The following is a 14,141-nucleotide window of genomic DNA, read 5'->3' on the forward strand; positions in this document are numbered from 1 at the left end:
TCTCAGGGTGAGCAAATGAAGTTATGACAAAGTGCTAGAATATTCTGGGGGAACTCTGCACACACACCGACAGGTCAGTGAGCAGTCGCTGGGCCTCCCGAGCCCGCCAAAGACGGAGAAGGCCCGGGACAGGAGGTGCTGAAACCGTGTCCATGCCGTGCGAGGTCCCCTGGCTCCCACACTCGGGTCGGACCACAGCGCCGCACCAACACAGAGCAAACGCCGCAGAAAGATTCACCTGTCACGTTGACAGCCAGCAAGACAGGCAGAAAATCACACGGTCACTGCCTCATTTTTATTCACGTTCTACTCCTGATTTGGGAAGGTGTGTTTTGCAATTACACTAGAAAGCCGGCAGTCTGTATGCACATGGATGTCCTAACGGGGAAATGGACACATTCGGCTTTTCTCGGGAACAAGCCTTTGGCCGCAGGTGTCAGGGTTTACACGGACGGCTCTTCATAAAGGACTTCGTCCACCTTCATGTCGTTCTCGTCCACGGGGACCTGCAGGCAGATCTGTTCTCGGAAGGCCAAGGCCATGGTGTAGGGCCGCACGTCCTGCTGCTCCAGGCAGCGTTTCAGATACGCGTCATAGTACCCCCTGCCTCTCCCCAAGCGGTTCCCATGCCTGTCGAACCCGAGACCCGGCATGAAGATGAGATCAAGTCCCCCTGTGGGAGAGAGGAGCACAGGTAAGAGTGTGGATGGTTTCAGAAAGAGACGGGCCCCTCGGCGGTCCGCGTTCGGCTTTGGAATGACATCTATCCTCTCCCCGATTGCTGAAGGAATACATGACCGCTCTAGAAAATCCAACAAGCACAGAGTCAGACAAACAGGGACACAAATACTCAGCAGCTCAGGGAGCCCGTCACCCATCTTCCTAGGCGTTCTCCTGTGCACACCTTGGATGACGTGGGTTTGTACTGTGGAAGCCCACGGTAACGCGGTAGGAGACAGTGCTGTAAATGCATTTCCTCGTCCTTAAGATTTTCTGGACAACGTTTTCTTTTCTCTGGATTATTTCATTTTAAGAACACAGCACAGCATACACATAGCATGCAAAATACGTAACCATCCACTGTGTCAACGGCGAGGCTTCTGGTCAACAGGAGGCTACCAACAGTTAAGTTCTGGAGGAGGCAAGAGTGACACGTGGATTTTCGACTGCACGTGGGGGTCAGCGCCCCAACCCCAGAGTAGCTCAAGGGTCAACTACATATTCTAAACACCAGATTCCTAGACCCCATCCACACCTAAAGAGAATTTCCATGGATAGGAACTAAGAATGTTTTTTCTTTTTCTTTTTTTAAGCATCCAGGCGATCCTACACACCAGCCAAGTCAGGGAGCCAGTGTCCCAGCATCGTGATAACTGGAGTAGTGAGAGAGGGTCAGAGAGAAGCGGAACGGACAGAGCTGTTCTCCAAGTCAGCGAGCAGGAAGAGGAAGGTGAGCTGCTGAGAGGAACGAGCCACCTGCTTTGTTCCCTCTCNTTGAGCATGGACACCAGGAGTGAGGGGATGGGGAGGGGAGGGGACAGGCATCAGCAGCACTCCAGAGGCGAATGCCACAGGATCCGGCACAGGCAGGGTGCAGGGGGGGTGACAGCAGCGTCTAGGAAGACTCCCAGGTTTCCGGTCACGAGCAAACGGCCCCCACAAAATCCCCACTCCCACGCTGGGATGCCATCTGCCAGCACGCAGCCCACGGTGCGTTACATTTCCAAAACAGACACCACAGCACACACATAATTTCTAACTGACAGGACATCAGATCTTAAACTCATAAGCAACCGACACAGGGAGATGGAACTGAAGCATTTAAATCATAAAAGGTTTCCATCCACGAACCGGCAAAAGCTACNCGGTAGGAGACAGTGCTGTAAATGCATTTCCTCGTCCTTAAGATTTTCTGGACAACGTTTTCTTTTCTCTGGATTATTTCATTTTAAGAACACAGCACAGCATACACATAGCANTGCAGCCCACGGTGCGTTACATTTCCAAAACAGACACCACAGACTAACTGACAGGACATCAGATCTTAAACTCATAAGCGACCGACACAGGGAGATGGAACTGAAGCATTTAAATCATAAAAGGTTTCCATCCACGAACCGGCAAAAGCTACNATGCAAAATACGTAACCATCCACTGTGTCAACGGCGAGGCTTCTGGTCAACAGGAGGCTACCAACAGTTAAGTTCTGGAGGAGGCAAGAGTGACACGTGGATTTTCGACTGCACGTGGGGGTCAGCGCCCCAACCCCAGAGTAGCTCAAGGGTCAACTACATATTCTAAACACCAGATTCCTAGACCCCATCCACACCTAAAGAGAATTTCCATGGATAGGAACTAAGAATGTTTTTTCTTTTTCTTTTTTTAAGCATCCAGGCGATCCTACACACCAGCCAAGTCAGGGAGCCAGTGTCCCAGCATCGTGATAACTGGAGTAGTGAGAGAGGGTCAGAGAGAAGCGGAACGGACAGAGCTGTTCTCCAAGTCGGCGAGCAGGAAGAGGAAGGTGAGCTGCTGAGAGGAACGAGCCACCTGCTTTGTTCCCTCTCCCGCTGGAAGGNTGCAGTCTGTATGCACATGGATGTCCTAACAGGGGGAAATGGACACATTCGGCTTTTCTCGGGGACAAGCCTTTGGCCGCAGGCGTCAGGGTTTACACGGACGGCTCTTCATAAAGGACTTCGTCCACCTTCATGTCGTTCTCGTCCACGGGGACCTGCAGGCAGATCTGTTCTCGGAAGGCCAAGGCCATGGTGTAGGGCCGCACGTCCTGCTGCTCCAGAGCGTTTCAGATACGCGTCATAGTACCCCCTGCCTCTCCCCAAGCGGTTCCCATGCCTGTCGAACCCGAGACCCGGCATGAAGATGAGATCAAGTCCCCCTGTGGGAGAGAGGAGCACAGGTAAGAGTGTGGATGGTTTCAGAAAGAGACGGGCCCCTCGGCGGTCCGCGTTCGGCTTTGGAATGACATCTATCCTCTCCCCGATTGCTGAAGGAATACATGACCGCTCTAGAAAATCCAACAAGCACAGAGTCAGACAAACAGGGACACAAATACTCAGCAGATCAGGGAGCCCGTCACCCATCTTCCTAGGCGTTCTCCTGTGCACACCTTGGATGACGTGGGTTTGTACTGTGGAAGCCCACGGTAACGTGGTAGGAGACAGTGCTGTAAATGCATTTCCTCGTCCTTACGATTTTCTGGACAACGTTTTCTTTTCTCTGGATTATTTCATTTTAAGAACACAGCACAGCATACACATAGCATGCAAAATACGTAACCATCCACTGTGTCAACGGCGAGGCTTCTGGTCAACAGGAGGCTACCAACAGTTAAGTTCTGGAGGAGGCAAGAGTGACACGTGGATTTTCGACTGCACGTGGGGGTCAGCGCCCCAACCCCAGAGTAGCTCAAGGGTCAACTACATATTCTAAACACCAGATTCCTAGACCCCATCCACACCTAAAGAGAATTTCCATGGATAGGAACTAAGAATGTTTTTTCTTTTTCTTTTTTTAAGCATCCAGGCGATCCTACACACCAGCCAAGTCAGGGAGCCAGTGTCCCAGCATCGTGATAACTGGAGTAGTGAGAGAGGGTCAGAGAGAAGCGGAACGGACAGAGCTGTTCTCCAAGTCAGCGAGCAGGAAGAGGAAGGTGAGCTGCTGAGAGGAACGAGCCACCTGCTTTGTTCCCTCTCCCGCTGGAAGGCCACAGCCTGCCTGGCTGTCAGCTTCCCCGAATTCACAGGAGAGAAGGCTTTGACCCAGCCAGGAATATTCCAAGGTACAAAAGGGGGCCCCTAACTGTCCTCTGGCTGGAACCCTCCCAGGGAACACAGGGACCAGAAGTGGCCATGCATCATTGAGACAGGCACGTTGCTGGGGCTCAGGGTGCAAGGCAGGGTCTTGGAGGCGACAAAAAGCTGACGACAGTGAGAGGTGGGGGGGAGGAGTCTCGTGAAGAAGGCAGTAAAGACCATGAGGTGGAGAATCTCCACGGATTTTGGGAGGCCCACCAAAGCTCAACCTTCTAGCGTCCGGCAGGGAGCCTGTCGGACCAGCACGACTCAAGAGTCACATCACACGCCCAACTGTAGCCTTCCTGAGCCGGCCTCCTGAAGGCTGTGTGGGAGCTTCTGGGTGACCTAGAGCTTGGCATGGACAAACCATACATGCAGGGTTGTTGCCAAGGACATCCCGGGTTGGAAGCCACGAATTCTCTGGAACAGGGTGTTCAGGGTACAGGTGTTCAGTGCCAGCCAGGCTGGGCCCCCACTGTTGACAGCTGCTCTGACTACGTGCAGAAGTGCGGGGCGAGCCCGGCACACACCTGTCTACCCGTGCCTGCCAGAAACCCGCAGAGCCCGCCTCCGATCACAGTCGTGACCTTCTGCGTAAACCTGCATGTCCCTTCCAACCAAATGTGCTCACAGGCCCTGGTCGCTGACCTTTCCCTTTCCTCCCTGACCCTGGCCTGCTCCTCTTCTCTCGTGGGATGGATGGTGACTCGTGCACTGAGACTGGGCTCACTCCGGGGCCTTTCCGGTCTCCAGACCATGCTGGGGTTGAAAGCTCAGCTGCCGTCTAGACTCGGCACACCCATGCACAACACACCGTTTCCCCGGCTCCTGGCGGAGATGGAGCTCAGCCCAAATCAAACAAGAACATGTGGAACACCCATCCCCATGCAAGACAGCGAGCTCTGCCAACTGCCCGGAAGCCACAGGACAGGAAGCACCTGAGGCTTCAGAAGAGCGACAGCCCATCTGTCCGGCTGGCCGGGGAAGGATTCATGGGAACCTTGTGGGACCTGGGTTTTTAAGGATGTGCCAGAAGTGGGTTTGAGTACGTTTCAGTAGGTAAGGGACAGGTCGCAGGAACAGAGTGACGAGGAGGGGAATACAGAGGACAGAAGGATCCTGCCGAGGAGCAGAGAGCACAGGAGAGGAGTCTACCAGGTTGGGAGGCAGAGGCAAAGCGATCCCCACAGCTCAGCCGCAAAACAGCAAACAACCTGACCCAACCATGGACAAAGGACCTGAACAGATCATTCTCCAGACAAGACCAGAAATGGCCAACAGACACATGATTTCTGTATATTAATTCTGTATCCTGTGCCCTTACTGAATCCTTTTACCAACCCTAGCAGTTTCTGGCAGAGTCTTTAGGGTTTTCTATATAGAGTATCATGTTGTCTGCAAATAGGGACAGTTTTGCTTCTTCTGAACCAACCTGGATGCCTTTTCTTTCTTTTTCTTGTCTAACTGCTACGGTTAAAATGCCCAGTACTGTGCTGGCTAGAAGTGGTGAGAACAGACATCTTCATCTTGTTCCTGACCTTCTGGGAAAGCTCTCGGTTCTTCCCCATGGACTATGATGTTGGCTATGGGTTTCTCCTATATGACCTTTATTATGTGGAGGCTGGCTCCCTCTAGACCCACTTTGGTGAGTTTTCATCAGGAATAGATGTTGATTTTTGTCAAGTGCTTTTTCTGCAGCCATTACGATGATCATGATTTTCACTTGATCAATGGGGTGTTATTCTTTTAACGTGTTGTTGAATGTGATTCACCAGTATCTCGTTGAGGACTTTTGCTTCTATGTTCATCAGGGATACTGGCCTGTGATTTTCTACGTTTATAGCGTCTTTATCTGATTTTGGTATGAGGGTAATGTTGGCCTCACAGAATGAATTTGGAAGCATTCCTTTCTCTCTCTTTTTTTTTTTTCAGAATAGTTTGAGGAGAATAAGTATTAACTCAACTTTAAATGTTTGGTAGAGTTCCCTTGTAATCCATTTGGCCCTGGACTTTTGTTTATTGGGAGTTTTTGTTTTTTCTTTTTGTTTTGTTTTGTTTTTGTTTCTGTTTTTGAAGCAGGTTCCATGCCTGGAGTGGAGCCCGACACTGGGCCAAACTCACAACCTGAGATCAAGACCTGAGCTGAGACCATGAATCAGACGCTCAACTGACTAAGGCACCCAGACGCCCCTCTGGGGAGCTTCTTGTTTACCAATTCAATTTTATTTTTAAAGATGTTATTTATTTATTTGACAGAGATAGAGACAGCCAGCGAGAGAAGGAACACAGGCAGGGGGAGTGGGAGAGGAAGAAGCAGGCTCCCAGCGAAGGAGCCTGATGTGGGGCTCGATCCCAGAACTCCGGGATCATGCCCTGAGCCGAAGGCAGACGCTTAATGACTGAGCCATGCAGGGGCCCCTCCAATTCAATTTTTTTTCCTAGTATTGGTCTGTTCAGATTTCCTGTGTCTCCCTGATTCAGGTTTGTAGCCAAGAGGCACATAAAAAGATGTTCAATATCACTTGCCATCAGGGAAATGCAAATCAACACCTCAATGAGATCCCACCTCACACCTGCTAGGATGTCCGTTAAAAAACAGAACATGATAAATGTTGGTGAGGCTATGGAGAGGCTGGAACCTTTGCCATTGTTGCTGGGAATATAAAAAGGTGCAGCCACTATGGAAGACAGTATCAAAGTTCCTTAAAAAATTAGAAGTGGAACGAGTAGGCATACTGAGCCAATAAAACCCTGAAACCCGGGTCTTGAGGAGGCATCTGCACACCCATGTTCAGAGCAGCGTTACTCACAACAGTTCAGAGGCAGAAACACCTAAATGTGCGTTGATGGATGAGGATACACACAGAGAGGCGCATGCACGGGCACGACTCAGCCATGTGAGAGAAAGAACTCTGGCACCGCCTACAGCGAGGAGGGACCTTGAGGACACTGGGTTGAGCGAAACACAGCAGGTGCAGAAGGACAACTACCGCATGAGTCCACTCGTAGGAGGCACATGAAGCAGCTGAACTCACAGGAGCAGAATGTACGGCGGTGGTTGCAGGAGCTGGGAGGAGAAGAAACGCAGGGCTGCCGTGGGTACCGGCTTCAGCCAGGCAGGATGAGAAGACACGGCAGACGTCTGCTGTCCAACACTGTGCCCGTGGCCAACGTGGACTGCACTCTTAAAAGTTCGTTAAGAGAGTGGATCTCATGTTAGGTGTTATTTACCGCGTTTTTTTAAAATGCAAAGATACCAAAAGGAAAGCCAGGAGGAAATAGGGATTTCCACCAGTCAATACATGAGAACAGGAAGGTAAAATTTCAGACATGCACCTGAAGGCCGCTAGAAGAAGAGAAGAAAGGAGAGAGAAAGACAAGAACATACCTTTCTCAAGTCCCTCCGGTAAAGGTGGTCTCACTGCCCCTGGTGTCACTGCCCCCACCTGCACTACAGCCCTCACCGAGGCCCACCCTGGGTTTGGATCTAGCAGGCAACATCCTGGGATGGGAAGATGGCAGAAATGTTACCTTGCACATTTGCTCGAAGTGAGCTCTACGATGAGTAAGCAAGAATGGCTCTGGGATTCTTGGGGGACGAGGCCGTGAGAGGGCCCTTCAGAGGCAGAGGTCCTGACATCCTGTCTGGGGTGTTGCTGCTGGACTCCCTGCCAACAGGATGGGTACCACTGCTCCCTTCAGCCATGGGGTCACCTGCAGTCCTGGCTTCAGCTGCTCAGAAGCCCCCTCTGGCCTGTTTCTACTAGATGAAGCCAAGTGTCTTCCTGAAACACGGAGTTTCCTTGCTTGACCTCATCTACCTGCTGTCACTAGAAGTTCTTCCTGTGTCCTCCCCATCCTCACATGCATACCTCCTCCACCCTGGGGCATGTCAGGCCTTCACAACAGGGTCCTGGATGCTTTCCCTCCCCAGAGGCGAGGCACCAACGGGGCTTAAAGATCACACACAGGCTTAACAAGCTCCGCTTGCACACGCTGCTCCCATCCTGGGCCGTCCTCACGAACAGGCAGACCCCAGACCTACCCTAAGGCCCTGCAAGGTCAAAACTCAGCAGGGAGAGCAGAGGAAAATGCTTGGTCCATGCACAAATTCTCTCTGAGCTTTTGGCGTGGCTCTAGTTTCACCACGGGCTCCGTAAGAGAGGAGAGTGACATACAGCACAACATGCAGGAAGACCCGTACACACACTCATGTGTGCTTCACAGAGCACAGCTGGCACAGAGATCCCGCTGCACCGGGACTGCGCCCCACTGCTCAGAGCGCACGCTCTGTAAGGCCCAAGACTGCTCTGAAGGCTCATGGTTTGTTGGGTGTCCCCCCTGGGCTTTGTTGGATTTCGAATGTGGTTCTGCACTCCGGACGGCAAGGCTCAGCCTCGGGAACCTCACCGGGCTCCACACAGTGGCTGCCCAGCCACTGCTGCCTTGGTGTTGGGCGCTGGCTTTGAACCACCAGTGCCCTCTGGAGGCAGCCCACCGCCGTGGCGTCGGCTGGGCCCCGAGTCCGCTTGGCTGCATCGCAGGGCTTTCCTGCTTCAGTCTCCCAAACTCAGAGAGGCAGCTGGAAACGGGGCCCGCCGCGGAAGCCTGCCCATGACAGTGAGACTAGGTGATGCCTGTAAGCGAACTGTGCCCAGGGCCAGACCACACTGTGTATGAGGACACACTAATGCTAAGAGCTTTCCTTTTTTGATTAGGAGGAAATGTCAGACGCTATTTCTTGAGCCAGGTGGGCCGGGGGGGGGGCTTCTTTAGTATTCGGAGTGATTCTTTAGCCGGAGCTTTCCCAGCCTCCCCTGCGAATGGGCTCACACTCGTGCCCTCAGCTCCTGGCGTGGAAGGAGACCGGGGAGGGCACTGGGATAGAACATGCCCTGTATGGGGCCAGATAACAAATAATCAGGCCACAGGGTCTGAGTCATGACGACTCAACTCTGCTGTGTGGTCCGAAAGGGGCCACGGACAATATATCCGTGAACAGGCGTGGCTGTGCTCCGATAAAGTTTCATTCACAGAGGCAGGCGGTGGGCCAGCTGTGGCCCATGGGCTGCAGGGCACTGACCCTGTCCTAGAATATAAGGAAAGAGTTTCAGGAAGAGGGGAGTGGAACGCTGGCAGAAGGGAGGAGTACAGTTAGGACAGGAAGATATCAGATTTGGCAACAAGGAAACCACTGGGACCAGGATGTGCTCCGTGGGGACATAAGGACAGACACTGAGCCACAGAACCATCATCCACCAAACCAAAAAGAACAGGAACCAGGCCCTGATAGAAAATGAGGACAGAGGGTTTCCTAACTGCCGTTCTCTAATCACGGGACCCAAAGTCCGGTGCTCGGTGCTAAGGATTCAGTTCACTGTCACACAACGTCCTCTTTCTCCCTGGCCACGGAGGCAGCAGCCATGCCGCAGACCCTCTTCAGTCACCTTGACCTCAGACTCCTGTCCTGGACTATTCAGGCAGCAGCCTGTCCTTGCCCCAATCCTGCAGAAAAGGCTGGAAATGAGGGGTGTCAGGGCCTGGGAGCCATGCAGAGCTGTTTCCTCCCCACACTTCTTGCTAGCTCAGGGCTGGGGTGGGTCTCCAGGCCACCTCCTCCAGGTACCACCGCACAACCGGCAGGGCGCTCACCCCCACCTGGGTGCTCAGCTCCACCTGGGTCCTCACCTCCACCTGGGCGCTCACCCCCACCTGTGTGCTCAGCTCCACTTGGGTCCTCAGCCCCACCTGGGCGCTCACCCCCACTTGGGCGCTCACCCCCACTTGGGCGCTCACCCCCACTTGGGAGCTCAGCTCCACCTGGGTCCTCACCTCCACCCAGGTCCTCACCCCCACCTGGGTGCTCAGCTCCACCTGGGTCCTCACCTCCACCTGGGTGCTCACCCCCACCTGNGGCGCTCACCCCCACCTGGGTGCTCAGCTCCACCTGGGTCCTCACCTCCACCTGGGCGCTCACCCCCACCTGTGTGCTCAGCTCCACTTGGGTCCTCAGCCCCACCTGGGCGCTCACCCCCACTTGGGCACTCACCCCCACTTGGGCGCTCAGCTCCACCTGGGTCCTCACCTCCACCCAGGTCCTCACCCCCACCTGGGTGCTCAGCTCCACCTGGGTCCTCACCTCCACCTGGGTGCTCACCCCCACCTGGGCGCTCAGCTCCACCTGGGCGTTCAGCTCCATCTGGGCGCTCACCCCCACCTGTGTGCTCAGCTCCACCTGGGTCCTCAGCTCCACCTGGGTGCTCACCCCCACCTGGATCCTCAGCTCCACCTGGGCGCTCACCCCCACCTCGGCACTCACCCCCACCTGTGTGCTCAGCTCCACCTGGGTGCTCACCCCCACCTGGGCGCTCAGCTCCACCTGGGCGTTCAGCTCCATCTGGGCGCTCACCCCCACCTGTGTGCTCAGCTCCACCTGGGTCCTCAGCTCCACCTGGGTGCTCACCCCCACCTGGATCCTCAGCTCCACCTGGGCGCTCACCCCCACCTCGGCACTCACCCCCACCTGTGTGCTCAGCTCCACCTGGGTCCTCACCCCCACCTAGGCGCTCAGCTCCACCTGGGCGTTCAGCTCCATCTGGGCGCTCACCCCCACCTGTGTGCTCAGCTCCACCTGGGTCCTCAGCTCCACCTGGGTGCTCACCCCCACCTGGATCCNTCCTCAGCTCCACCTGGGCGCTCACCCCCACCTCGGCACTCACCCCCACCTGTGTGCTCAGCTCCACCTGGGTCCTCAGCTCCACCCGGGTGCTCACCTCTACCTGTGCACTCAGCTCCACCTGGGTACTCACCCCCACCTGTCTGTCCGAGCACATGTTTCTCCTGCAAGTCCAACAGTGTGCCCTGCCTCCAGGACCTGCTGGTCTCGATCCACCCTCAAATTCAGCCTCCGTCCTGACTCCCCTTGCTCAAAAACCTTGAGTCAATACAGTCTCTTAAAGACAACATCCAAATTCTCTAACTGGGTAGGGGGCAGGACCCACCACAGCCTCATCCCCGATCACCACTCCAGCACTGTCTGCCATGAAACTCAGGCAATCCCGTTACACAGAGGGGCCCACTGTCCCACAGCCCCACCCCAAGATGTCCTGCGTGCGAGTCTCAGCTCCGGCTATGGTGTTCTCCACACCTGCAAGGTCCTTCTAATCTCTGTATTTACCCGTCTGGTCATGACAGTCCTGACGTGAACAAGCCTCAGTTAAATGTCCACTCAATGCCCCCTGCATGTGACACGTGGTGTGGCCTGCTCTTATCCTACACGGCGAGAAGGCCCATGGCCCATTAAGAAGGAGGAGTCCCTTCCTCGCCTTCTGGGGAGAGTTCTCTCCTTTGCCCAGAGAGATGCTGAGTCCAGTTCTATTTACTACAAAAGAAAGAACAAGAGTGAGAGACAGAATGAGATTTCTGACCGTATCCAAGTTGTTACCTGTTCGGAGCATCCCATGCAACACCTAGCTCTGATCCAAAGTCCAGCTTCTAGAAGAGGAGAGAAGGTACAGGAACTAACATGCCTTTCGCACCCACAATGTGGCAGGTGCTGTGCTATACGCCAGGGACAGAAGGGTGACTAGAGTCAGCATCAGCTGGTCAATATATCCACCTGGTGAGACAGGAGGGCAGGGCTCACTCGCCCCAGTTCACAGATGGAAAACCGAGCTCTGTGCTCAGAGAGATCAAATTCCTCCTTAAGGGCAGCCAGCTCTGAAGAGATAAAGCTGAGACCTTGCCACCCAGGTGGATGATTCGACACACACCGCTCCTATGGCTAAAGATGCCCATGGGACCAGGCAAAGGGACGGAGGAAGCATTAGGACGGCGGAGATTGCAGGCTTCTAGACAGGCTGTGGGGTCTGCCTCCCAGCGCCAGCCCTTCGTAGCTAGGAGACATCAGTCAAAACTGCCTTGACCTGAAATCTAAGATGGATAAGCATGTCAGGACGTAAAGAGTCTCCGAACTATTAATACCAAATGTCAATCCGTGGCTGTGTGCATACTCCTCAGGCCCCACAGCTGATTACAGACAAGGTTTGGGAACATGAAGGAGCTGAAATCCTGAAATAAAATACAGAACCAAGAACTCATGGCGGCTCTTGCTGCAGAACTCTCAGAAATCAATACCAGATGCTTTGAGCTCATCGGGGTTGCCTCTGAAAAGAACAGATGGAAGCAGGACCCCCCCACCCGCCACCAGATCCTCCTTCCTGGTACAGCCGTAAAGAGCATGTGTGGCGGGGGGGGGCGGTCCCCACAGTCCCATGATTACAGGAGAGGTATGCTCGACTTCCAAATGTATACGACCACGAGGGCTCTTAAACACTTATTTCCCTGCAGTTGCGTACTACTCTTACGGTGTGGGCAGCTAAATAAACCACCTAGGGCAGACAGCTGTTTGTTAATTACACCATAAATGCACCTTCATTCATTCTGCTGTGCTGGGTCACAATGCATTTTGGCCACTTGGGAATCTCCACATAGAATCAAACACATTGTAATAAAAATCATCTTTTTTTTAAAAAAAGATATTTATTTATTGGGGGGCACATAGGTGGCTCAGTCATTAAGCGTCTGCCTTCGGCTCAGGGCGTGATCCCAGGGTCCTGGGATTGAGCCCTGCATTGGGCTCCCTGCTCAGCGGGAAGCCTGCTTCTCCCCCTCACACTCCCCCTGCTTGTGTTCCCTCTCTCGCTGCCTCTCTCACTGTCAAATAAATAAATAAAATCTTAAAAAAAAAAGACATTTATTTGTTGGGGTACCTGGGTGGTACAGGCAGTGAAGTGTCTGCCTGGGGCTCAGGTCATGATCCCAGAGTCCTGGGATCAAGTCCCGCATCGGGCTCTCTGCTCACGAGGGAGCCTGCTTCTCCCTCTGCCTGCCACTCCCCCTACTTGTGCTCTCTCTCTCTCTCCCCCTCTCTCTTTCTGTCAAATAAATAAATAAAATATTTTTAAAAATATATATATTTATTTATTTAGAGAGAGCATGCAAGCCCAGGGAGGGGCAGAAGGAGAGGGAGAGAATCTCAAGCAGGCTGCACTGAGTGCGGAGCCCGACACAGGGCTCGATCTCACAAGCCTGAGATCATGACCTGAGCCAAAACCGAGAGTCAGATGCTTAACCAACTGAGCCACCCAGGCGCCCTGAAAATCATCTTTGAAAGACAATCATCATGTGACTGATCATTTCTGTGTTGTTACTCTAAAATCCTTTCTTTGAACACAGGGCCTAACATTTGTGTCAAAATACAGGGACTATGCTTATGACAGGAGCACTGGGACAGGAGCCCACACCAGCCACGGGAGCCATTCCCTCCGTGTCCCCGAGCAGGACAGGCCACCACTCCAGCTCACGAGGTCTTTAGAATGTAAGACAGCCTCTGAGTTAAACCTTAGTGTTTATGAGTTCGAGGCTTTCGTTCAACCCTGTGAATGTAGACTACGTGTTGAAACGAAGAAAAGTGGGGATTTAGACTCTTCTAGAAGGGCTGAAAGCAAAGACATGAGAAGCATGTGTAGTATTTGGTGACTTAGGTGCTGAGAGTCTCAGCGACAACACCCTCCCCGCCCCAGCCCAGAAAACCTAGAAAACCTCAAGGACACAGGACAGAAGATGAACCATGAAGACCAATCAGCCTTTTTCCTAGAATACAGGTAACCCCCCATCAGGACAGCTCAGGAAGGAGCCACAGAAAACCAGCAACAGGGACTGGCTCTGGAGAAACAAACTGGGGAACAGGAGGACTTGGACGAGGAGGACGCCCCACACCTTCACTCCATCCTTTTGTACAGTTTGGATTTTTTACCACATTCATAGATAACCCAAATTTTTTAAAAAATTTATTTACTTATTTATTTATTTGAGAGAGAGACAGACAGCATGAGAGGGAGGGGCAGAGGGAGAGAGAATCTCAAGGAGACTCCCGTTGAGAGCAGAGCCCGAAACAGGGCTCAACTCCAGGACCCGAGGATCTTGACCTGAGCTGAAATCAAGAGTTGGACATTTAACTGACTGAGCCAGCCAGGCAACCCCCCTCAAATTTTTTTAAAACCCCTTTGAAGTATCGACCTTCTAGCATTTGCAGGAGGAGGTATGATGCAGCAGTGGTCCTTACCGGCCCTGGCTGAGGGCATTAGTCAAGTGGACATGACCCTGTCTCAGTCAGGTTAGGGCCACGGCAAAGGACAGATGGCACGCTCCAGCTGCAAAGTCAGAGCGGTGAGTAAGGGAGTTGTCAGAGGCAGACGGGACAAGAGAAGCGGCAGACAGCGAGCACGTCCCCCCACAGGGAGCCTCGGCCACCTCCAG

The 14,141-nt window shown here is 53.4% G+C and overlaps 3 protein-coding genes across 3 annotated transcripts in view; all 3 read right to left on the reverse strand.

Annotated features, from left to right (window-relative positions):
- Nucleotides 1–273: 273 nt before the first annotated feature.
- Nucleotides 274–893, reverse strand: LOC100476521 (5-formyltetrahydrofolate cyclo-ligase). The gene has a single exon (XM_034667786.1). The coding sequence runs from the start codon at nt 876–878 to the stop codon at nt 444–446; it is 435 nt and encodes a 144-aa protein (XP_034523677.1). The 5' UTR covers nt 879–893; the 3' UTR covers nt 274–443.
- Nucleotides 274–14,141, reverse strand: part of LOC117795017 (5-formyltetrahydrofolate cyclo-ligase-like) — a 41,015-nt gene continuing 27,147 nt past the window's right edge. Inside the window, 3 exon segments of the mRNA XM_034667785.1 lie at nt 274–353; nt 2,580–2,801; nt 2,803–2,899. Coding sequence (XP_034523676.1) covers nt 2,672–2,801; nt 2,803–2,899 — 227 coding nt within the window. The 3' untranslated portion in view covers nt 274–353; nt 2,580–2,671.
- On the reverse strand, nt 6,186–12,452 carry LOC117803690. The gene is made up of 3 exons (XM_034667783.1): nt 10,565–12,452; nt 9,751–10,362; nt 6,186–9,479 (listed from the first exon to the last, which is right to left on the reverse strand). Exons 1-3 carry the CDS (start codon nt 10,652–10,654, stop codon nt 9,402–9,404), a joined length of 780 nt encoding a protein of 259 aa, XP_034523674.1. The 5' UTR covers nt 10,655–12,452; the 3' UTR covers nt 6,186–9,401.

The sequence above is a fragment of the Ailuropoda melanoleuca genome, chromosome 9 (assembly GCF_002007445.2).
Source record: "Ailuropoda melanoleuca isolate Jingjing chromosome 9, ASM200744v2, whole genome shotgun sequence".
Classification (NCBI taxonomy): Eukaryota; Metazoa; Chordata; class Mammalia; order Carnivora; family Ursidae; genus Ailuropoda; species Ailuropoda melanoleuca.

Coding starts and splice junctions, on each gene's coding strand:
- LOC100476521 (XM_034667786.1), bottom strand. CDS start 878: ATGGGTGACGGGCTCCCTGAGCTGCTGAGTATTTGTGTCCCTGTTTGT.
- LOC117803690 (XM_034667783.1), bottom strand. CDS start 10,654: ATGTGCTCGGACAGACAGGTGGGGGTGAGTACCCAGGTGGAGCTGAGT. Junction 10,363..10,564: donor GGGTGGAGCTGAGGACCCAG/GTGGAGCTGAGC, acceptor GTGAGGACCCAG/GTGGAGCTGAGCACACAGGT. Junction 9,480..9,750: donor AGGTGGAGCTGAGCACCCAG/GTGGGGGTGAGC, acceptor CTGAGCACCCAG/GTGGGGGTGAGCGCCCTGCC.